This window comes from Myotis davidii, unplaced genomic scaffold (assembly GCF_000327345.1).
Source record: "Myotis davidii unplaced genomic scaffold, ASM32734v1 scaffold281, whole genome shotgun sequence".
Classification (NCBI taxonomy): Eukaryota; Metazoa; Chordata; class Mammalia; order Chiroptera; family Vespertilionidae; genus Myotis; species Myotis davidii.
The window spans coordinates 3,466,212-3,488,847 of record NW_006293784.1 but is presented as its reverse complement, the minus strand read 5'-3'; the positions used below and the strand labels follow the sequence as shown (position 1 = coordinate 3,488,847).

The following is a 22,636-nucleotide window of genomic DNA, read 5'->3' as shown; positions in this document are numbered from 1 at the left end:
CCTATAAAGTGGGTTTCAGGTGGACAGACTGTTGGAGACACTGAGGTGTGGAAATGCCCTGGTGTCATTAGCAGGGAGGGTCATTAGCACATTCAGTCTCGTCTCCCTGGGAGCCACGTGTCTCTAAGGTTCTCGCTGACTTCAAACAAACATGCACAACTGTTTCTAAGATCAACTTCTCTGTACCTTCATTCTTTTGTAAAATATGTGGTCTGTTCACCCTAATCATTCCTAACTAGTGAGGCTCACTGAGGCATAGCGTTATGGCCACCTAAATCCTCCCATAGGAAATAATGCGATACATTGCGAGGCTAAGCCTTATTCTCACACTGTGCGGAGATGGATGAACAGAGGAGAGCTGTTGTTTTCTCACGGCCACCTTGTTTTTACTGTAAGCACTTGCTCCTTTCTCGGGCACTTCCACACTGATGGTCACCACAGCCCATGAAGGACACGGGCCAAGTGCTGCTGTCAGATAAAGACACTGGGGCACTCATTCCGCTTGCCCACGGCCACAGCAAGCAGAGTGTTTGGCCTTACAGGTATTTGACACCTGTCATTGCTCTGTCTGCAGCTCTACACTACAAAACAGGTCTTATTTGGAGGTTGTAGTAAATAACTGTGGCATCTTACTTACATCAGGAGCAGCCATCTCTTTACGGAAGGGTGTTCTCTTCACCTGCACTTGCAAGTTGGGGAAGAGGGAAACCCTCATCACCAGTCAGTCCTGTTCTCCCACTCCTTCTGCCTCTTCCCCCTCTAGTCACACCCCACTTCCTACACACACACACACACAGGCCTCTGATATCCTTTGCCCTCCCCAACTTACTGATAACCTGACCCTTACTGTGGGATGAACTGCTTATTGAAGTTACAGATTTTATCTACTCTACAAGCCTTTTCAAAACAAATAAAATGAAAGCATTTCTGATCTCTTTCTTTTCCCCCTTCTTTCTGCTTGTGAATCTCTCCCCCACCCCCCACCCCCCGAAGTAGCACAGTGTCTAATAAACCTACAGTGCCTAGCAGAGGGCCTTGCCCATAAATACTCTTTAAATATTCATTGAATCTAATCAAACTACACAAGGGAGGGGGGCAGTCAGCATGAAGGGTATAGTCACTCTGCGTTCAAAGGCTCGTTTCTGGTCATGACAAGAGGATGATCGAATGTGCGCCTGAGTTGTTTTCTTATTCTCCAAGAATGTATATTCAGTCCAATGAGGTGTTATTTGGATAGCAAACAATATATGGAAACTCAGATCTGGTTTTATTTTTATTTTTTGCTAATCCTCACCCGAGGATATTTTTCCCATTGATTTTTGGAGAGAGAATGGAAGGGTTGGGGAGAGATAGAGAGAAACATTGATGTGAGAGAGACACATACCCCAACCAGAGCTGGGAATCAAGCCTGCAACCAAGGTATGTGCCCTTGACCAGAATCAGACCCAGGACCCTTCGGTCTGTGGGCCTACACTCTATCCACTGAGCCAAACCAGCTAGGTCTCAAATCTGGTTTTAAATCTTTCTACACTAAGAAAGGTATATGTGGTCAGTTAAATTTAATTTTTTTCTAAATAACAAAGCATTTCTCTGAAATAATGAAGAAAAATGGAATTTCCGTTTCTTTGATGGTGGTTGGGAATTTGCTCCCTCGGGCTGCTCCTCAGGTAGCAGGGACATGGGCAGATAGTCACGTAGATTCTGGGAACGGCAAAGTTGACGTGCAGTGATACGGCTAGAATTTTTAACCACTGTTTTACTTTGCTGAGCAATTGTTCTCTAATTATTGAGAGAGAGAAAAATAGGGGAATTTTTTTTACATGTGAGCCGTTGACTCAGAGGAACAGAATTACATTGACTCTGAAGCTGCGAGGGCAATTAGAGTGTTTTTCACTGTTGTGGAAGAGAAAACCGTGGCAGCTGCTACTTGAGCTGGAGGTGGGTGGACTGTTGTGACAGCACTGTGAATTAGCAACCATCTAAGAATTATGGAAATGTTTTAAAAGAAATGCATTGTGTCCTGATTATGATAACTTCCAATAGACTAGTAGTTATTGATCCTGGCTGTTAGAATCACTGTAGAGTTTTTAAAAAAAATACCCACACCTTGCCCTGGCGGCATGGTGGTTAGAGCAACAGCCCACACACTGAAGGATTGCAGGTTCGATCAGGGGCAGGTATCTGGGTTGCAGGTTCGATCCCTGATCCCAGTGGGGGTGCATACAGGAGGCAACCGATTGATGTGTCTCTCTCACATTGATATTTCTCTCCTCTCTCTCTTCTTCCTCCTTTCCCCTCCCTTCCACTCTCTCTGAAAATCAATGGAAAAAATATCCTTCGGTGAGGAATTTATAAAAAAATGCCCACACCTGGCCCCACCTCATTCCAATTAAATGACTCTTAGTTGGGCCCATGTATCAAGTCCAGGTGATTAAGACACGCAGTGGAGTCGGGGACAACAGGGCCAGACTACCACAGCTTTGCCTAATAGTGTTCTGAGACGCCTGCCTTTTCAACCCAGGTCAGTGAGGGTTCAGACCTGTCACCACTGAAGAGGGAAGTGGGTTATGCAGTTAGGAGCTGAAGTGTTGCTAAAATTAGGAAGTGGATTCTTGGCTGCCAGGACACCATATCCCTGATAGCACAGTCATGGCCCACTTCCAGGCCCATCCCTGAAATTGGGAGCTTTCTAACTCCCTGACCACCCTTTGCCACAACAGCAAAGCAAGTGAGTCAGAGGGGAAAACAATTATCATAGAGGTCAAAGAACTGTAAGTGAGAATTATCAGTAATTGTCATCAGTGAGTTGCTGCTCTGTACTTTTACACTTGAAATAGCTATCCTCATTAGTGGGTTAAACATCCCTCAGTCCCCACCCCACCCTGCCTGGTATGCACTCTCTGGGCACACCTCTTCTTTGGGCCGATGCACTGTGAGGGTATGCCCCCGATGGTAATGGTTCAGCTTCATTTCAATCACTTAGATTTTGAAGGATGTTCATTATGGGCCTTAGAAGTAATTCCTATCCCCTGTCCTTCCCTCATAGAAGATGTATGCTTCCTTTTGACATATGTTTATATGAATTTCATGTAGGCTCTCCCAATATCCCCTTCTTTTGAGAATCCTTGCCTTATAGGAACCTCCACAATTTGAAATTAATGCAGGAATATAGCATTCTTGTGGGTTCAACCACTTGAATGTGCAAATCATATGCAGATATTAACCATGATTAATATTCTTTCCGTCTTTAATTGTAGGAACATTACACTTTTGCACTATCTCATAACTATTGTGGAAAACAAATACCCCAAAGTTCTCAACCTAAATGAAGAACTGCGGGACATTCCTCAAGCAGCAAAAGTAAAGTAAGTACAGTGAAATTTTTAGTTTTTATATCACTTGGACTTTGCCTTAGCCATTGAGAGAATCGGGTAGCTTTGCCTGAAAGGGGGCCTTCTGCTTGCTTTCCCCTGAATACTAGTATATGAAGTGACGTTTGAATCTTACCCAGATCACTCAGATGTGTGACATGGTTTTGAATGTATGTGTGTGTGCTAGCTCCTTTGGAGTACTCCCGCATGTGGTGCTTAACTTCCACGAGACCTCATCATGGTTTTATTCAGAGCATGCATTATGAGTTCAGGAATGTGGTTTCACTAGTACTTTTCAAAGGCAGTTATATTAAAATATAGGTAGTAAGTGAGGATAGATAGGTAAGCAAATAGAAGGCCTAATGTCAGGGCGTAGCTGGTAGCTTTCACATGTGCACGCACACTCCCAGAAACCAAGGCAACCTTTTAATGGAAAGCAGTCCTTATGCAAATGAAGGCGCTAAAAATAAAAAGTGGAAAGTTGCCAAACTTTTACCACAAACTTCACACCACTTTTCAGAGACTGAGAAGCAGGCAATTTCCCTTGCTGTTCTCTCTCCTACTTTTGGCCTTTTTTTTGTTTTAACATTTTAGCTGCATCTTTTTGTAGAGAATTTGAAAAGCATGATAAGCAGGCTTTCTCTCTGTAGAGTTTGGTAGAAGTGCACCATGTAAGACATGAAGTTAAAAATGAAGTGTTGGTGAGTTTGTTTACATGTGGATTATCAGTGATATTCTCTAATTTAAAAGTCGTCAAATAGAAAGTGTTATGGAAGAACTCCAAGGAGTTTTCTCTGTTTTTGTTTTTAAAGGCAAAAACAATAAAAACTAGTTAGTACAACCTTAAGAAAAATAATTGTTGATTGAAAGTTAAGCCATCACCTTGCAGTTTTCACATCACTGGAGCTTTAGTGGAAAGCAATACACAATTATTAAGAGCACAGCGTGGCTGTGGCTGTGGACAAGCTCGCTTCTTTTACTTGTTCAAAGGGGGACACACATGGCAACACACTCATTTTTGCATAGCGTGATTTGCTTAAGTAATATCTTTGAGATTAAAACATGGAATATTTTTGTATGTATGGAAAGATATTTTTATTCTGCTATTTTTAACCTATACTAAAACAGATCTGCTGGCTGTGGAAAAGAAAAAAACATAATTCCACAAGTCTAACATGGTGTTGTCTTTCTGTGAAATCTGAACATTGAAGGGAATTTTAAACATTTAAAGTAAACTGGTATGGACTTCCAAGAATGAAATATTAAGCCATCATATATTTAATGCATGTAAGTCACATGTTCGTTACTAAAAGTTGCTCTTTGTAACAGCATGACGGAGCTCGACAAAGAAATAAGCACCTTGAGAAGCGGCCTGAAAGCGGTGGAGATGGTGAGTGTGTGTTTCTTTTCTAATTCCCCGTCTCACCGCTGCGCCGGATGCCGGTGACATCCCGCATTTGGTGTGCCCGCACAAACAGTTACTGACTTAAGAGAAAACAGCAACACTAAAGAAGCAAAGGCAGGCTGTGTTCAGCCAGACAGCAGGGTTTCCTGCCTGGGAGGCAGGGCTCATTGACGTGGGCTGGACCAGATACTCTTCAGGGATCCGCACGGTGTTCCCGTCCTGTTAATAAATGATGTGTGCTCTCTCCATAGTCATGGAACTTCTCTGTTGTGTTCGGGGAGTGTGTATTGAGCAGACACTTGGGGGTACGGCCCGTTCTCAAGGCGAGGGGTCGGGACGATTCAGAGTCCTTGCCATCCAGGTGTTGCAATGGCCAAGACAGTCAGTCCAGAGAACATCACGTTTGCGCAGCGTGGCCACCTCCAGAAAAGCACAGTGACAGCAAAGGGGGCTTCGGGAGAAGGGTGAAGGTAGCTTAGCCGAGGCTGGGAATGACTGGCATGTGTTAGTCAGAGGAAGCGTCCTTTCTGCAGGAGATGACATGAGCTATGCTGAGAAGGAGGGTAGACCGAGGTGCATGGAAGGGAGGATGTCCAGGGTTACAGACAACCTGGCCCAGGCCTCAGCGGGAGGGAAGCAGGTCAGACCGCTGGAGGCAGTGGGAGACCATGGCTGTGATGGCACAGTGCCACCAGCTGCTGCACGGATGTCCCTGTCAGTGAGGAGCAGGTCAGGGGCGAGGAGCCTCGCTCAGGAGAATGGACATAGCTCCGGTCTGGCACTTGGTGCGGAGGCCGATTCACAGGCAGCTTGGAAAGGTGCCCCTCTCTCAGATATTTTTCAAAATGATGCCATAGAAAGTAATTGACTCCATTAAAGACATAGCTCAACAAAAATTGAAGTTATAATGTCTAATCTTTTCCGTTTGCTTTTAGTAAACTAAGAAGCATGTAAGGTTTTCTTTTCCCCTGGGGAGGAGGGGGAGCTGTTTAAAAAGAAAAGCCGATGAGTGAACTTTCCTCCCAGTCCCAGTGGGCGAGACTGGGGGAGTCGTGGGACATCGTCGGTTTTCAGAGGCCAACAGAGAAGGGCCACTTGGGACGAAGCTGTTTTTCTTCCTCCCAGGAGAAGCTTTCTTGAGCTGGAATGGCAGTCATGACCACCCTACAGACTGATCACGAGCTACTTCACAGCAAGGCTCGGGGCGGGGCAGGACAGGGCAAGGAAGTTTTGGGTTTGGGTTTATTAAAGGTAGTTTTGCTGAAATCTCTCCGGCCCTGGGTCAGGTACACTGTCACACACCCTTCATAGGAAAGGGGCTCCAGAAGCCTCCCCTCCCCGTCCCCCGGCAGCTTAAATGTCAAGATGCAGCGTGGGAAGGAAATATAAATAGTCATGTGCCCTAATTATGATTGGCAAAAGGTGATTATATTATTCTAATGAAACACTTTAAAACTGCCTTCACGTCTACATCTCTCACACACAAACAATGCTAAGTTTCCAAAGTGCTAGGATTGTGGCCATTTTTTCCATCAGAGTGAGCTCCCTAATTTATGAGTTTCCACTTGTTATTTCATTTGACTCTTGTGGTGGTATAGATACTGCCCTTCTTTTACAAGTCAAGAAACTGAGGCTCAGGCCACTTGTCACGGCTTAGAACCAAATCAGTGGTAGAGCTGAGTCAAAGCCCACAGCCTGTGACCTCTACTCGCCTGCTTGTTGGCATCTCTGCCAAAGCCGGTGAAGAAGGAAATAGATCCAGATTACATCCGTTGGTACACAGCATCATTGTTACTGAGACTCTGGAGTCAGGCAGACCCGAGTTCAAATTCTGACCCTGTCATACGTCAGTTATGTGACTTTGCATAAGGATTTAAAGCCCTCTACAATGCCTCACTCATTGAGGTGTTGTGGGATTAAATAAGCAAGTGCATCTGGTGATGGTTGAAATTAAAATTCAATTTGAATAATGTATGTTCATCACCATGGTAACAGAGAATATGGATAATTAACAATGCACTGATACTCCTCACCTGTCTGTTCATAAAAACTGAATCACTGGGTGGACAAGAAGGAAAATGGTAGCTGCAGTTGAAATTCTACCTACCCAGATATCATGGTTTGGGAAGTAAGTAGATATGGCAGAGAGGGCAAGGAAAAAAAAAAATCAATGAACCAGACTTTTGTTTAACTTCTATTAATTTTATCCAGATACTAATCTGCTTACATTTAAGCCAGTGTAAGGAGTCACACTGATAAAGGCAGACGATTGAATAAATTGCTGATTGCAAATATGTGTGCACATGGGCATGGCCTAGCATGGTGGGCAGAGGGCAGGTGGAGCGAGGGCATCACAAAATGTTCCAGAGCAGGTTTCCGACTTACTAAATTTGAGCATACAGAGAATGAGACACAGTGTGTCTGCATTCAAGGCCTACACTGACATTACCCATTTCCTGGGTTTAAGGAGCTGGAATATCAGAAGTCTCAGCCCTCGCAGCCTGGAGACAAATTTGTGTCCGTTGTCAGCCAGTTCATCACAGTGGCCAGCTTCAGCTTCTCCGATGTTGAAGATCTTCTAGCAGAAGCTAAGGATCTGGTAAGTTTCCCCTTGCAAAGGGCTGGTACTTTCAGATATTATACTATAAGCATATTTTCACCCCCCAGGCTGTGATCAATTAAAACATAACCTTTTTGTCTGCCTGGCCTATGTTGCCTTTAAGTTAGCAAGGTTATGAAGTATCCAAATGGTGTAAAACCAGTAAATAAACTAAGACAGTTTTCTATTGATGAATAGTGGATCAAAATACTTACCAATGGAAACCAGAAAAGAGATTATGAAAACTAAAGTCAGGCAATGTGAGATCAGGTGTGACAAGACCATGTGCCTCAGTGTGCTCTCCTGAGATGCTTGGGAGGACAGGATACTCCCTCTTGAATCTCTAGCAGAACTTACGCCAAGTTGAGCAGGCCAGAGGATGGCCCACATGTAATATTCACAGTGGAGTATGAATTTAGAGTAATTTATTCTACTCAAAGTTTGTAAAAATATGTTTTTATTTTTAGGAATTTTTTTTTTCCAAGAGTGAATCTGTAAACTATAATCACTATGCAATAATAGATAATTTCATGACAAATGATAAACAATAAAGACAATCAGAATAAATAAACAAGAACTTATTAAATGAGGTGTCTCTTAATCCTCTTAAGGCTTATTGCCAGAGAAATACTTTTTAATGAGGTTTCTTTTTATAATTTTTGCTATTTCAAAATCTGGTGTTTCTATAAAGGAAAAATTTGTGTTGGTTAATTATTAAGACCTTTAAATTCTCCTGCCCATTTTCTCTCTCTCTCTCTCTCTCTCTCTCTCGTTATTTCCTCTTCCAAGATATATACATACTCATATACATATATAGGCATATATTCTCTCATTTTCTTTCTCGTTGTTGATAAATTATATTAAGCCCTTTCCCTGAACTATTAAGTACTTTTATACACCCATCTCTCGATTACCACAAATTTCACTTTAACTTGAATCTTTCCTTTGAAACCTGAGTAATGGATGTCATTTTTCTGTGGTCACATGTTCAGTTATACAATTGGACGCTTGTTCTGTAAGTGTGCACACATACTGGTTAAAATTAAGAAGTAGATACATTAGATAGTCTCAACATTAAGCCCCATTTCCAACATTATTACATATATGGAAAGACACTACATGTTCAATGACTGCTGTTAGAGGTCCAACCTGTAATGACTGCAATAGGTCAGCTATGCCAGCAGCCTCCACCGGGATAGCCCCTCCATGTCTGTGTGTGCCTCACCACTTGAAGTACATACTCGGTAAGGACCTCCTCCCCAAACCGGGCAATATAGTACCTACTTCATCAAGGGCTCAAACATTTTTATGGGAATCAACTAGATAGTTAACTTTTTATTTAAACACACACATACACAGTGTGTTTTTTTCCCTTTATTTTAGCGTGGGAACTTTAGTCTGGAACTAGTTTTCTTCATGTTTCTAAGACAAAAATATACATGACTTCATCAACACTAGAATTCCTAGATAAAAAGATCATTCAGGATGGCTTGGAGCGCATGAACTTGACTGTTTTAGAAACACAATTGTAGGCTGTCTATTGCCATTTTGTTCATACCAGAGCTTTTAGAAATGAGCTTATAAAACCATGGAACAGGCTGGAGCGCTGTAATGTGGTGTGTGAAGAATGTTGTGTTTTTTCCTAAAGAGCTCTGGTTTCTGATAGAATATTTCCAAATAAGTAAAACATTGAGAACAACTCCTCAGTGATGGAAAAAATGGTTAAGGAATATTTTATTATAAATTAAAGACACGAAATAACATTTATAAAATATCATCTACATATATACACACATACACATATATAACATAATTAAAAATTGTTTATTTAAGAATAAATATTGAGGGGAAATTGAAGGGAGGTAGTCAGAAGGTACAAACATCCAGTTAGATAAGTCAGTCCTGGGGATGTGATGTTCTAAACACAATGACTGTAGTGAGCACTGCTGTGTGCTGGCGTTGAAAGGTGTTAAGAGAGTAGGCCGAAGAGTTCTCATTGCAAGGGGAAAAAATATATTTTTCCTTTTTTTCTTTTTTTGTATCTATATGACATGATGGATGTTAACTAAACTTATTGTGGTAATCATTTCACAAATATTGTAAGTCGTCATTCCACTGGATACCTTAAACTTAAACAGTGCTATATGCAATTATATCTCAATAAAACTGGAGGGTGGGATAAAAAATAAAAAGAGACTAAATATTGAAAACATTTCCTTTAGGTAGATAGTATCACTGAAATATCAGAAAAACTTAATAATTAGGCAAGTCATGCCAAAAAAAAATAAAAGTAGTTAGAAACTTTTGTGATGGGACTGCATAAACTTTATGGTCTAAATATGAAAAAAAAATTAAAGTTCAAGTAGTGAATTAGATATAGGGAGTGATCATTTGCTTGACTTTGAATCTAGAAACACCATTCTAAGTAGCTTAAGAACCTTAGACCATTACAGAGAAAGAAAAAGTCCAACCAACAATTTGACCAGCATTGAACATATTTGGATGATCGTAATGACTCTGGCTCCTGGAAGCATGTGATTTCAAGTTATGGAGATAACTGCCAGAAGAACTAAAATTAGAAACAGTTAAAACTAAAAAGAATGAAAATACTATTTTATCATGTACATATATTTTAATATAACTTTTAAAAATTCTCCCTTAATCAGTTATTTTCTAATTGAGGCCCAGGAAATATGATAATACTGGCATTATTTATTATTAGAAAGAGCATCTAAGAAGCACTGGATCCCATTTGTTTTTGATATTGACCATATGGCACCAATAAATGATATTAAACTACTTCAAAGAAAAGTTAAAAGTACAAGTTTCCCTACCCCTGCTGAGTTTGCTATTAGTTTTATGTCTTGAGTGCTCTGCCCTATGATATTTTGCTTTCTTGTTTTTACTACTGTTTAGTTAATAAAAAAGTCATAGGAGGTAATCATAGATTTTAAGCTGAAATGAGGCAGACAAGAATAAATGGTTTCAAAAGTCGAAAAGTATTCATTCTTTTACCTTAAAAATGACAGATAGACATGTTTGGCAGCCAAAGATAAATGCAGGCTCACTCAGATCCCGCAAGTTAAATTTGGCTCAACTTGAGCTTGAGTGCTGGAGGGATTTGATAGTGGAACTCTCGTGGAACACCGCATTTACTAAAACCTCCTTCTTTCCAGTTTACTAAAGCAGTGAAACACTTTGGGGAAGAGGCTGGCAAAATACAGCCAGATGAGTTCTTTGGCATTTTCGATCAGTTCCTTCAAGCTGTGTCAGAAGCCAAACAAGAGAATGAAAACATGCGAAAGAGGAAGGAGGAGGAAGAGCGCCGAGCGCGCATGGAAGCCCAGGTAAGAGAATGATGGGTTAGTTGGCTAGCTGGCCAATCCCCACTCCTAGAAGGTCTGTTGCTTCAACTCTTGGTTTTTCAGTAGCACTCTGGTGTGCTGGCAAGAAGGAGGGCGTCAGAGCACTCTCTAGAATGCTGCTTGGAGTTTAAATCGGTATAAAGTTTCCCTTGGGCAATTTGGCATCTGCCTCCAAAGCCCCCCAAATTATATCCACATTCCTTGATCTGGAAACTCATTTCTTAGAAATTAGTCTAAAGAAATCATCATAAATTTGCATGAGAACAGCAGTCTTTATAATTGCCCTAACTGCAGACAACCTAAAAAGGCATCAGTTCTAAAGGAGTAATAGCTACATGGAGGAATATTTATGTAGCCCTTAAAAGTCATGTCTTCGAAGACTAATAATGCAAGAAAGCTTACAAAATGATTTCTACACAAAACCTTATCTTTAATGTAAAATAAGTGTAAATACAGAAAATAATAGTGGTGCGATATTCCCCCAAAAAGTTCACAATGATTATCTCTTGATAGTAGAATTAACCTAGTGTATGGTGACAGGAGAAGATTTGGCTTTGGGTGGTGGGCACACAGTACAATATACAGATCTTGTAACATAGAAACCCACACCTAAAACCTATATGTTCATGTTGACCAATGTCACCCCAATCAATTTAATAAATTAATAAATAAAAGAATTAAGGGTGAATTTTTTTCCTTTTGTGTATCTGAATTATCCAAATTTTCTATAATGTATGTGTATTATTGGCTTTTAATAATAGTAAGTTGCATAGTGGGTTCCAGGCATTCACAATAGATACCGGCTAAGCCTTTGCTGTAAGGAGAGTGGCCCGATGAGTATTTGCTTTTAGTCTCTCTGTACCATCAAGGAAACCACTATTTGGGGTCAGTTTAATAGTGATGATGTTCTCATTCCATTATAGAAATAGAAATTGCTTCAATTGCCCTTTAAGTGGAATATCATGAGGTTTACCTAGATTCTAGATGGTGAGATTCTAATCACCAAGTAGTGGTCACTTTTCTCTATTGATTATTGCTTCCACAGTGAGCAATGTCCCAGTGACCCCTCTCTTGTGACTCTGAGGGGGGTTGGCAGCTGTAGATGAACATGGCTGGTGTGGCTGTACCATTGCCATGTGTCACACAATTCACCACCACTGTACACAAAATACAGCACTTTGACACTTCTAAGAGGGTGCTTTCTGTTTGCAGCTCAAAGAACAACGTGAAAGGGAACGTAAAATGAGGAAAGCTAAGGAGAATAGCGAGGAAGGCGGTGAGTTCGATGACCTGGTTTCAGCTCTGCGCTCGGGAGAAGTGTTTGACAAAGACCTCTCTAAACTGAAGCGGAATCGCAAACGTATTACCAACCAGATGACGGACAGCAGCCGCGAGAGACCAGTCACAAAACTTAATTTCTAATTTTCCTTGAATACTTTTTTAGAAAGCTCATTAGCAGCCCTTTGAAGTGACTAGAACTTTTCATTACACTGCCTTGCAATCCGAACAGTGGCAATTTCTCCTTTCATCTGTGAGTGCAGGTGTGAGTGTGTGTGTATGTAAATGTATGTGTATATGTATATTAAGATGTATATAGAAGTCTGAGTGTTATATGGAGACCTATCTGTATGGTTTTTAAAAACCCACGTTACTGTTTGTGCCCAGAAGCCCTTGGTGTATGCATTCATACTGAGTGTGGCTCGTCCTCTTCCCTGAACACCACGCCTGCTCAGAAGCACAATACTATCTCCTGAAAGAGATGACAAAGACATTCCCTAGAGTAAAAAGACAAAAAAAAAAGCTTGAAATATTATATGGTCTCCAAGCTTGGTGTGCTCTGGAGTTATTTTCATTGGTGAAACCGGTGTTGGAAAGATACAGATTTAAAGTGGTTTTGGTGGTTGTGCATGTGATGCCGGTGCATCGCTTCAGGACCTGACAGGGTGAGCTCAGATTTCTGACGTGGGTGTAGGGAGGCGTCTGTAACTGTTCATGGAGGACATCTTGCACACAATCTGAATTATGTAGAATGTCAGTCAGAATCTTTTCATCTATTTAAAACTTGGACATCAATTTTTTTTTCTTAATTTCACTGAGTTCTCTGCCAAGCATCCTAATGATTTCTTTACATTGCTTTTGGGAAGAACACTATCTAAATGCAATCTGTGCTCTTGTTAAAGAAAAAGACTGCCAGAGTGTGCTTGTTCTAACAATAAATAAAATTCCCACCCCAGACCTAAAAGGAGGGATTCTCTGAAGGATTAAAAATTATTTTTAAAATTGTTTATGGGGTGCCTTCCCCCGCTTTTTTTTTTTTTTTTTTTTTTTTGGTATTATCTATTTTCAGTCTTTTTTAGGACAAGCTGCGTCTTCTGTAAATATAGGTCTGGACTAAAGAATACTTAGTAAATGCACAAAATGTCAACAACACCAACAGAGATGCCGAGATCTGTTTAGCTCTAAGTATGTCTGAAGTGCTTTCCTGTTATATGTTGTCATTTTTAATTGTGTGTCAGTAAAGCTACCTGTAAAACTTCAGTCCAAAAGATAAAGCTCTCAGGGAGAAATGGATAAAAACAATGAACATTAGAAAATAAAATATAGATACTTACCATTAACCTACCAACTCTTAATATTTTTAAATTATATGATATATAAAGGGGGCTGTTACTTTTTTTTTTTGGCTTTGCTTTATTTATTTGTAGTGGGGGAGGAGGGCTAAGGGTCTCTCTTTTCTTTCCATCTATCCTGTTGTGGTTGGGTTTCCTGTGGAGAGAGTAGTTTGTCCTGTTGCACTAGAACATTATTTACTCACTAAATTGAGTTTTTCATTCAATTAACAAATATTTATTAAACACCTACTATGTGCCAAGCATAGTAGGGCTACAATGGTAAGCAAGACAGAGCCTCTGCCCCCAAGGAACTCATGTTCTAATGGGGATGCTAGGGGTGAGTAAAATACCAATGCGTGCGCTGTACAGGAATCGTGCTATTTAAAAATAGTTTGTATAAACTATAATGCTTAGCGCGGACGGCAGGTCCCAGCGCTGTGTGGAAGCTGTGAAATAATGCTCTAAGAGTTGTCAAGAGCTGTGGTTTTCATTTTCCCCTTCATTGCAAACTTAGTGACTTTCTACAATTAATGGAAGTAAATGACTAGCAAATACAACATAAATACACAGCAGAGGTTGGGCTCCCCCAGCCTTTAGTTCCCAAGGTCTGCAAATACACCACGTTAAAGGTGCAGGCAGAGACTGTTCAAAAAAGGCTTGGAGATGAGGAGGAGTGGGATATGCTGATGGATTTGTCTATTCCTTAACTAAAGTGCCTCTATATATATTCTTTTCTATTTATAGCAGGAGAATCTGGTCTGGCTCCATTTGGGGACTGCATTTTGAAAATGGCTTTGTTTTACAGTTTAAGGAATAGACAGGTGGTTGGAGAGTCACTAAAGGAGCAAGCTGTGTGTCATGTCGCTGTTGCCCTTTCCAATCATCCGCATTTTGAGATGACCATCCTGGTTTGCCTCCTATGCCATTTCCATTTTTGGTTTCTTTCCCCAAAAGCTGTGTGCAGGTAATTCCATGTGCCATTGTTGGAAAAAAAAAAATCTACTTTTTTAGATTGGTGCTGGTGTAAGTAGCCACTTTTCTCTCTTGGATGTGTATTTTAAAGTTTGTGTTTTTTTAAATTAATGCCAAAAAGGAAAAGCATTATAATTTGTAAACTTAATTGTATGTCTTGTATCTTATTAGCTTAGTAGTTGGACCCACTTAGTCTTTAGGTGCAAAACTGTTGCTATAGTACCAAGAAGAAAATGTTGTATGTGTTATGAAATTGTACATTTTTTAAATAGCAATATGCAATAAAGAGATGAATTCATTGGGTGTATGTATTTGCTTTCTATGCGTTATTAAAACAGCGTTATTAATTTTTTGCACGTTCCACCATTAAATGTAAGTATTGCAAATTATTTACTAAATCAGAAATATATACATATTTTTTAACTTGTACATACTAGTCCTAGAAGGGTATAGTTTTCTGCTATGGTAGCATTCAGCATGTCCACAGCCTACAATATGCTACCTCTTTCTATAACCTCTTTGTGTAACTCTGTGAGTTATACAGTTTCATGGTGGGGCTACTGATAAAATTATTCACCTGGGGGTATTGAAAAAACCGTAGTCTCTAGAATCAAAATCTATTTCATGTTGAAGCATTTCCTCTTTAAAAGTTAATTTATGATATAGGTTAATATGGGAAGTGTTGCCTGTTCCAAACAAGCAGGTGTATTTTATCCTCTGAAAACTGGGCCTTCCTCTTGGCCCCACATCACTTTGGCTGCCTGGCTGTCCTCAACCCATTGTGAAGTCAAGCTGAAAACAGATGTCCCGGTGGTTGATGGAGGACCCAGGCACTTCCATCTTCAGAATGGATTGATGATGTCCTTGTAACCCATCTTGTTTTTCATCCAGTCAGTAATACCTTAATCAATAAAGAAAAAGTTAAAAAAAAACCCGCAAATATATATTTTATTTTTATTTTTTAAAAAAAAGGCTACTTTGTTCTCTGATGCTTGGTTCTCATCTGAAGGTTCTCATTCAGATGGAAGAGAGCCTTCTACTCATAGGTATATTCCATTCCACAAATGTACTGACTGTACCTACCATTGCCTATTTGTATGTTTGAGCATGAAGCTACATACAGAACCACCTAAACCTTCAGTTGCCCTTGGTGTGTTAATAGAAGTAGGGGAAAACATGAAACTTTCAGATCATTACATTTACTTTTATGTCTTTGGTTCCTCCCTCCCCCTCCCCTCACACACAAAATCATCACTGGGGAAAATGTGCTTCTGTCAGGAGGTGAAGCTATCTGATCCCTCCAGAACTCTGCCCCTTTTCTAACCAAACATGGGTTTATGTGAGACAAAAGGATAATCTTTATTAAACTAGTTTAGACAATTATTCAAAAGACTGTTCTGAAAGAGAGAGTTGTTCGGTGAGATTTTGTTTCCAAGTGAAAAGCCTAAATTAAGAACCCAAAGGCTTAACAATCACTTGATACCATTCAGTTCCATAAACACTAGCTTTGAGAACCACTCGACTGTGTGTACAGAACTTTGTTCTCTGTCACTTTGTTCTCATTCAGATGGAAGAGAGCCTTCTATCCATGGGACAAGGACCCAGATGCAAAGTTCTGGGCTTCTTGCATTGGGGCTACTTATAGACCATTATTATGTTGAGTTAGTTGCCCATTTTCTGAGACTCTTTATGCCTGTTTTCCCTATTAATATTGTTGTAACGTACCCCGCGAATCACAGAAGGACGCCTCAAGAAGTTGAATTAAAGAGTCACGTTTATTGCAATCCGGGACTATGAGGGGCCATTCCCAAATCTCATAGCAATAAGATGGTGGCAAAACCAGACATATAGGCAAAAATCACAAAGGTATTGATTACATCCCAGGGTTTGGAATGAGGCACCTGGCTCACAAACAAGCAGATGACAGAAGCAGAATTAAGTATGTTAATTACAGTTTTGGGTCTCGGGGTCACTGAATTGACAGAAATACATTATCTAGAGCCCTTGGGTAACCTGGTTAAACAGGCATGTTATCTAAATTACAGTTTTGGGTCTCCGGATCACTGAATTGATAGAAACACATTATCTAGAGCCCTTGGGTCTCCCGACCACTGAGTTGTCGGGACAATTTAGAGTAATTGTGCTGCCCTGGTCTCGGGACCAGAGTCACTGAAACACTTACCTGTAACCCTTGGGTCTTGTCTTGGGATAATTGTGCTGTCCTGGTTCCCAGGTACAGAAGAATGTGCTTCGATAACCAGTAAGACCACAATCAATGGGATAGTCACATTACAATCAATAAGGCATTCAATTGAATAGGATTTATACAATTCAGAAAATCAAAGTAACCTGTCCATTGTTAACCAAAGCAGATAGGTACCATACTTCAATATGAACTCTACTGATGTCTAAAAGCCTGTTGAGTTCATAATTAAGAGGTAGCTTAAAGTCTGTAAAATCTTATCTTAGCGAAAATTTGGAATTCTAGAGGGAAGATTTTCTTTTTTTAGAAGGATTTTTCCATAGCAAAGACCAATCAAAATTATTTTTCTTCAGTCTTATGGGGAAAACATCGAAACTAACCTTTGGTCTCTTCCCTGACACACGTTTGTCTACTGCAAACAACTCTGTGTTTCCATGGTATCAAACAAACAACATGAACACAGGATTGCACGCTAGAGGTTTTTGACAAAGGAGATCCTTATTTTTTATCAAACCTTGATATGTTTTTATTTCTCATGGGAGAGGGGTTTTGAGGTGTGAAGTCGCCATGTCATTCCAATAAAGTATTTGTTCTCCGCTTCTCTGCCTGTGGTTTCTTTCACTGAGAGGAGGAAGAAAAGAGACAGTTCAATATTGGTCTTTGGTACCATTTCCTTTTTCATTTACACCCATTATGGTCATATGGGGACATTTCCGTGGCAAAGGAATCTGCGGCCCCCTGCGGGGTGATGAACGTTTCCTGTTAGTGGCTTCACCCTCCCTCCCCCCACTCTGGCCTCCAGGGTAGAGAAACTTTCCTATGTCTGAGATTTGAGGTCCACCTGACTCTTGAGACAGGTGATTGTGCTTAGAGTAGGTGATTGTGATGCTGAGCAATGAGTCAGTTGAACAGGCACAGGAAAGAGAAAGAAGGAGGTGCCTCCACCAGCTGCTTAAAAAGAAAGCCCATGAGTGCATGGCCAGGACACTTCCCTTCTGAATCCGGTTAAGTTGCCCTATTCCCTTGCACGTGCCCTCCCTCAGCTAAATTTGCTTTGATAGCTTATCGCACCCCTTGACTTCCCCAGTTTATCCACATCTGGGAATATCTCCAAGGAACAGGGTAGCTTTCTCTTCCTTGAACTTCCTTTTCTGGCCACCATCCTTTGAGACCAACCCCGTCTCTAAAACCTCCTGATTAACTCCTAGGCCAGTAGGACCACGCTGTCTATTTCTTAACTCAGTGGTTCTCAACCTTGGCTGCACATTAGAATCACCTGGGAATCTTTTTCAAATCCTGATTTCTGGGCCTCATCCTCCAGAAATTCTGTTTCTTTGTTACTAATGTTGTGGCCCCACGCCATAACAAAGAAACAGAATTTCCAGAGGATGAGGCCCAGAAATCAGGATTTCAAAAAGATTCCCAGGTGATTCTAATGTGCAGCCAAGGTTGAGAACCACTGCCTTAACTCTACTTTAGAGGTGGGGGCAGAAATAAAAGGATGGATTGGTCACTAGTGAGCTAGGCACGCTCGGGCAGTTCAGATTATAAATCATTAGGACTTCCTGTTTAAGACAGTGTCTGCAAGTTGACTGCATCAGCGGGCTCACCAGAGGAGCCTGTCCTTCCCTCCCTGTTTTCCCTCACACCATCATCCCACCATCTAAACTGGCTTCATTAGGAATTCTCTTAAGACTTTTGAGGAAAACAGTCCTCTCCTACTGCCTCTGACGCGAGCTGTTTGACCCTGATATGCAGCAGCTGTTTAGTGACCTGACGTTTTTATGGCGGGTGAGTTCCCACTCAAAGCGTGGCCTTTCCGTGTCTGCATGAGCACTGCTAGGCAGGCCACAGAGCTCGGATCGCTGCTGAAGGATGAAGGCAATGGCAGAGGAGCCTCTCCACGAGCTCAGAGAAACATGCTTCCAGGTCAGTGGGCATTGACTCCCTCATCAGAATGCGGCAAAGGGGACCCCGATGAAGCCTCAAACCAACTCATCATTGAGGTACTCGCCACAGAAGACCCTCCCAAGCTCCCTTGTGCCGATTTCTAAGCAACACTGTAGAACCCAGAACTCTGAGTTGCAGAGTTGTGGATTGCCTTGGACATGCGCTGTGACCTTAGGCGAGTCTCCTAAATGCCTTCACTTCCCTTTTGGGAGCTGGAGAAGCAGCTGTAAAACCTCCCATTGCAGGGCCGCGCAGTCCTGCCGCTGAGGCTCCTGCCGCTGATTACTAACATTAAACTCTCCCGCTCACTCTGCTCATCACCCACAGACTAGAAGCCCACCTCTGCCCTGGCTGCCTGGGAGGGCAGGTGCTGAGAGCAGCTTCCACCTCAGCAGCAGCCAGACTCATGCCAGGGTTTCCTTTTGTTTTACCAGGTAACTGTGGATCCTCAGAGCATCCAACCCGCCTCCCTTGATTTAGCAATGTCTGTCGTCAAATGGCTTTGTCCTGTAGAGGTTGTGGTGGCTTAGGAAGAGTGTGGCTGGGAGTGAAGGCAGGAACAAATCCAACTAAATCCAACTAAATGGGTGGGCCCACTGCGCTCTTCACTGGAGTGGCCACAGCTGGAGTGCTGTGTTCCCAGGGACAATGCATTTTATTGTTATTATTATTATTATTTTAATATATTTTATTGATTTTTTACAGAGAGGAAGGGAGAGGGATAGAGAGTTAGAAACATCTATCAGCTGCCTCCTGCACACTCCCTACTGGGGATGTGCCCGAAACCAAGGTACCAAGGTACGTGCCCTTGACCAGAATCGAACCTGGGACCGTTGAGTCAGCAGGCTGATGCTCTATCCACTGAGCCAAACCGGTTAGGACAGGGACAATGCATTTGAAGAGCAACACTGACAAACCAAAATGCATCCTGGTAAACAGGTTTAAAAACTGACGAAGCAGCATCCACCCACAAGAAACTTAGCCTGCAAGACAAATTATAAAGGAGATGTGGGGAGACAGAGGGAAGCTGGGTAGTCAGGAATTGGGACTATGCGGGTGGGAGGGGTAAAATCGGGGAACCCAACTAGGTGGAGTTACTAAGGCACCCCAACTTGGAGGGGGGAAGGAAGAACACACAGGAGAGGCATGACTTTAAAAATACTAAGACAAGCGGGTGCAGGTAACCAATCACAAGGCAGTAAGACATATAAACCAATCCCAGGGACGTTGCTGAGGCGAAATTCTTTGATAAGACCAATCAGGAGTGAGCAACGCTGTCTCCACCCCCTAAATGAAAAGGGGCGGGCGCTTCTCCTTTCCCCTGTGCGCGCAATGGGTTCCTGAGGTTCGTTCCCGCGGCCGGGCTGCACATCCCTGTGCCCACGTGGCGTAAGGCCGTGTGGGCCTCCACACGTGGACCATTAGACTTTAATTAGGTTGGACACTAAACTACTCCCCACTGTAGCATGGAAAGGAAGCTCCCGACCCAGGCCTGCTCCTGGGACCGCAGCTGCACCTTTTCCGGGGCTGGTTTCTCTCAGTGAACTTCGGCTCCACTAACCACTCCTGTCTGTGACTTCAGTCTTCCTTCTTGTGAGGCAACGAACTCTCACTCGAACACCTCACATTTTGGTTTCATAATGACAGCGGCCTCTGATACTTGAAGAGGGAGAAGACTTACTCTGTACTTCACCAGAACACAGGACTGCAACCAACAGGTAAAAGTCACCCCCACAAAATGCATTTCATTTTCTTAACCTGCAGTGAACTTTCAAACTCCTTTGATAACCAGCAGGTGAACAGGTGCCACAGGGGACACTGAGTACCCCGTCCTTAGAGGCATTCAAACCTCCACACTATTCATCACATCAGGGCGGTTGTCAGAAGTTTGGGAGTAAGTGGCAGGTTGAATAGGTGACTTTTTAAAACTTTTCATTTGGAAATAATTTCAAACTTACAAAAAAGTACAAAAATTAAAATCGCATAAGGAACACCTTATGTGCCCCTCCCCAGATTCCCTTATTGTTAACATTTTGCCCTATTTTGTCATTTGTTCTCTTGCTCTCTTTCTGTCTGTGTGTATGAGTCCACATCTTTTCTCTGAACCATTAAAAAGTTTGCATCATGGCCCTAATTCCTACATACTCCAGTGTGCATGTCCTAAGACTAAGAATATACTGTTATATAACTTAAGTACATTTATCAACTTCATGAATTTATACCTCTACCAGTATCTAATCAACCATTCATGTTCCAATTTTGTCCAATAATGAATGTCCTTTATAGCATTTCTCCCTCCAGAAAAGGGTCTAGTCCAAGATCAGATATTGTACTTATTGTCATATCTCTTTAACCTCTTACACTCTTGAGCCTTTCTTTGTCTCTTATGACATTGACATTTTTGAATCGTCCTGTGGTAGACAGAATAATGGCTCCCCAAAATGTGCATATCCTAACCCCCCAAAACTTGTAAATGTTTCTATTTTGCCTCTGTTTCTATTTTGTCCATCAGTTTAGTATGTTCATTACATTCCACATGACAAAAAACGACTTTGATTAAGTGAAGGATCTTGACCGGGAAGACTAACTTGGGTCGTCCACATGGGCCCAGTGTTATCGCAGGGTCCTCATCAGAGGGAGGCAGGAGGGTCTCAGTCAGAGGAGATGTGAGAAAGGAAGCTCAGGTTGGAGAAATGAGCTTGCTGGCCTTGACAGAAGGGGGCCACAAACCAAGAAACACAAGTCCCCCCACCCACCTTTTGTAAAATTTATTGGGGTGACATTGGTTCACAAAACCTTACAGGTGTTAAGTGTACAGCACAATAAAACATAACGTGCACACTGCACGGTGCACCCATTGCCCCAAGCAAAGTCTCTTTCATGCCCATTTTCCCCCTCTGTGCGCATCTCCACCTACCCCCACCCCTTTCCCTCTGGCTATCACCACTGGCTCTCCAACATCCCCTAAGGCAGCGGTTCTCAACCTGTGAGTCGCGACCCCTTTGGCGGTCGAACGACCCTTTCACAGGGGTCGCCTAAGACCATCCTGCATGTCAGATATTTACATTACGATTCATAACAGTAGCAACATTACAGTTATGAAGTAGCAACAGAAATAATTTCATAGTTGGGTCACAACATTAGGAACTGTATTTAAAGGGCCAGAAGGTTGAGAACCACTGCAAGGGATCCTGGATTGCGAGAGGGCACAGGCCAGGCCAAGGGGACCTCCCCCACCCGTGCATGATCTGGACTAGGGAGGAACGCAGGAGGTTGGCCAGCTGGGGAGGGACCTTGGGGCTTCAGGGCATGTCTAGCCCATCTTGCTCCGTCCTGATCGGCCAGACCCCAGCAGCAAGCTAACCTACCAATTGGAGTGTCTGCCCCCTGTTGGTAAGAGCACGTCATAGCCACTGGTGGACCGGTCAACTGTCTGCCCCCTGGTAGTCAGTGCACGTCATAGTGAGGGGTTGAGTGGCCTTAGCATATCACTAGCATATTACGCTTCGATTGGTTGAACAGACGACCAGACACTTAGCATATTAGGCTTTTATTATATAGGAGGATGTTTCTTGGCTAATCCCTTCACCTTCTTCCATCCAGACCCCCTTCTCCCCTCCCCTCTGACAGCTGTCAGTCTGTTCCATATGTCCATGCCTCTGTTTCTGTTTTGTTCAGTGGTTTATTTTGTTCATTAGATTCCACATCTAAGTGAGATCGTAGGGTATGATTCTTTCTCTGACTGGCTTATTTTACTCAGCATAATAATCTCCAGGTCTATCCGTACTATCACAAAAGGTAAGATTTCCTTATTTATTTACAGCCAAGTAGTATTCCATTGTGTAAGTATATCATTGCTTTTTTATCTACTCATCTACTGTTGGGCATTTGGGCTGTTTCCAGATCGTGGCTATTGTAAATTACACCTCTATGGACATAGGGGTGCATGTATTCTTTCAAATTGGTATTTTGGAATTCTTAGAATAAATTCCAAGAAGTGGGATCACTGGGTCAAAAGACAATTCCACTTTCAATTTTTTGAGGAAACACCATACTGTTTCCCACAGTGGATGTACCAGTCTGCATTCCCAGCGGTGCATGACACGCCCTCTCTAACACTTGTTTGTTGATTTATTGATGATAGCCATTCTGACAGGTG

The 22,636-nt window shown here is 42.0% G+C and overlaps 1 protein-coding gene across 5 annotated transcripts in view; it reads left to right on the top strand.

Annotated features, from left to right (window-relative positions):
• Positions 1 to 13,286, top strand: part of DAAM1 (dishevelled associated activator of morphogenesis 1) — a 155,737-nt gene extending 142,451 nt beyond the window's left edge. For all 5 annotated transcript variants that reach the window (XM_006767659.2, XM_006767660.2, XM_006767661.2 and 2 more), the window contains 5 exons: positions 3,258 to 3,365; positions 4,701 to 4,761; positions 7,244 to 7,375; positions 10,552 to 10,722; positions 11,953 to 13,286. In XM_006767659.2, the coding sequence (XP_006767722.1) occupies positions 3,258 to 3,365; positions 4,701 to 4,761; positions 7,244 to 7,375; positions 10,552 to 10,722; positions 11,953 to 12,162 (682 nt within the window). In that variant the 3' untranslated portion in view covers positions 12,163 to 13,286. The remainder of the gene's footprint in view (positions 1 to 3,257; positions 3,366 to 4,700; positions 4,762 to 7,243; positions 7,376 to 10,551; positions 10,723 to 11,952) is intronic.
• Positions 13,287 to 22,636: the final 9,350 nt, after the last annotated feature.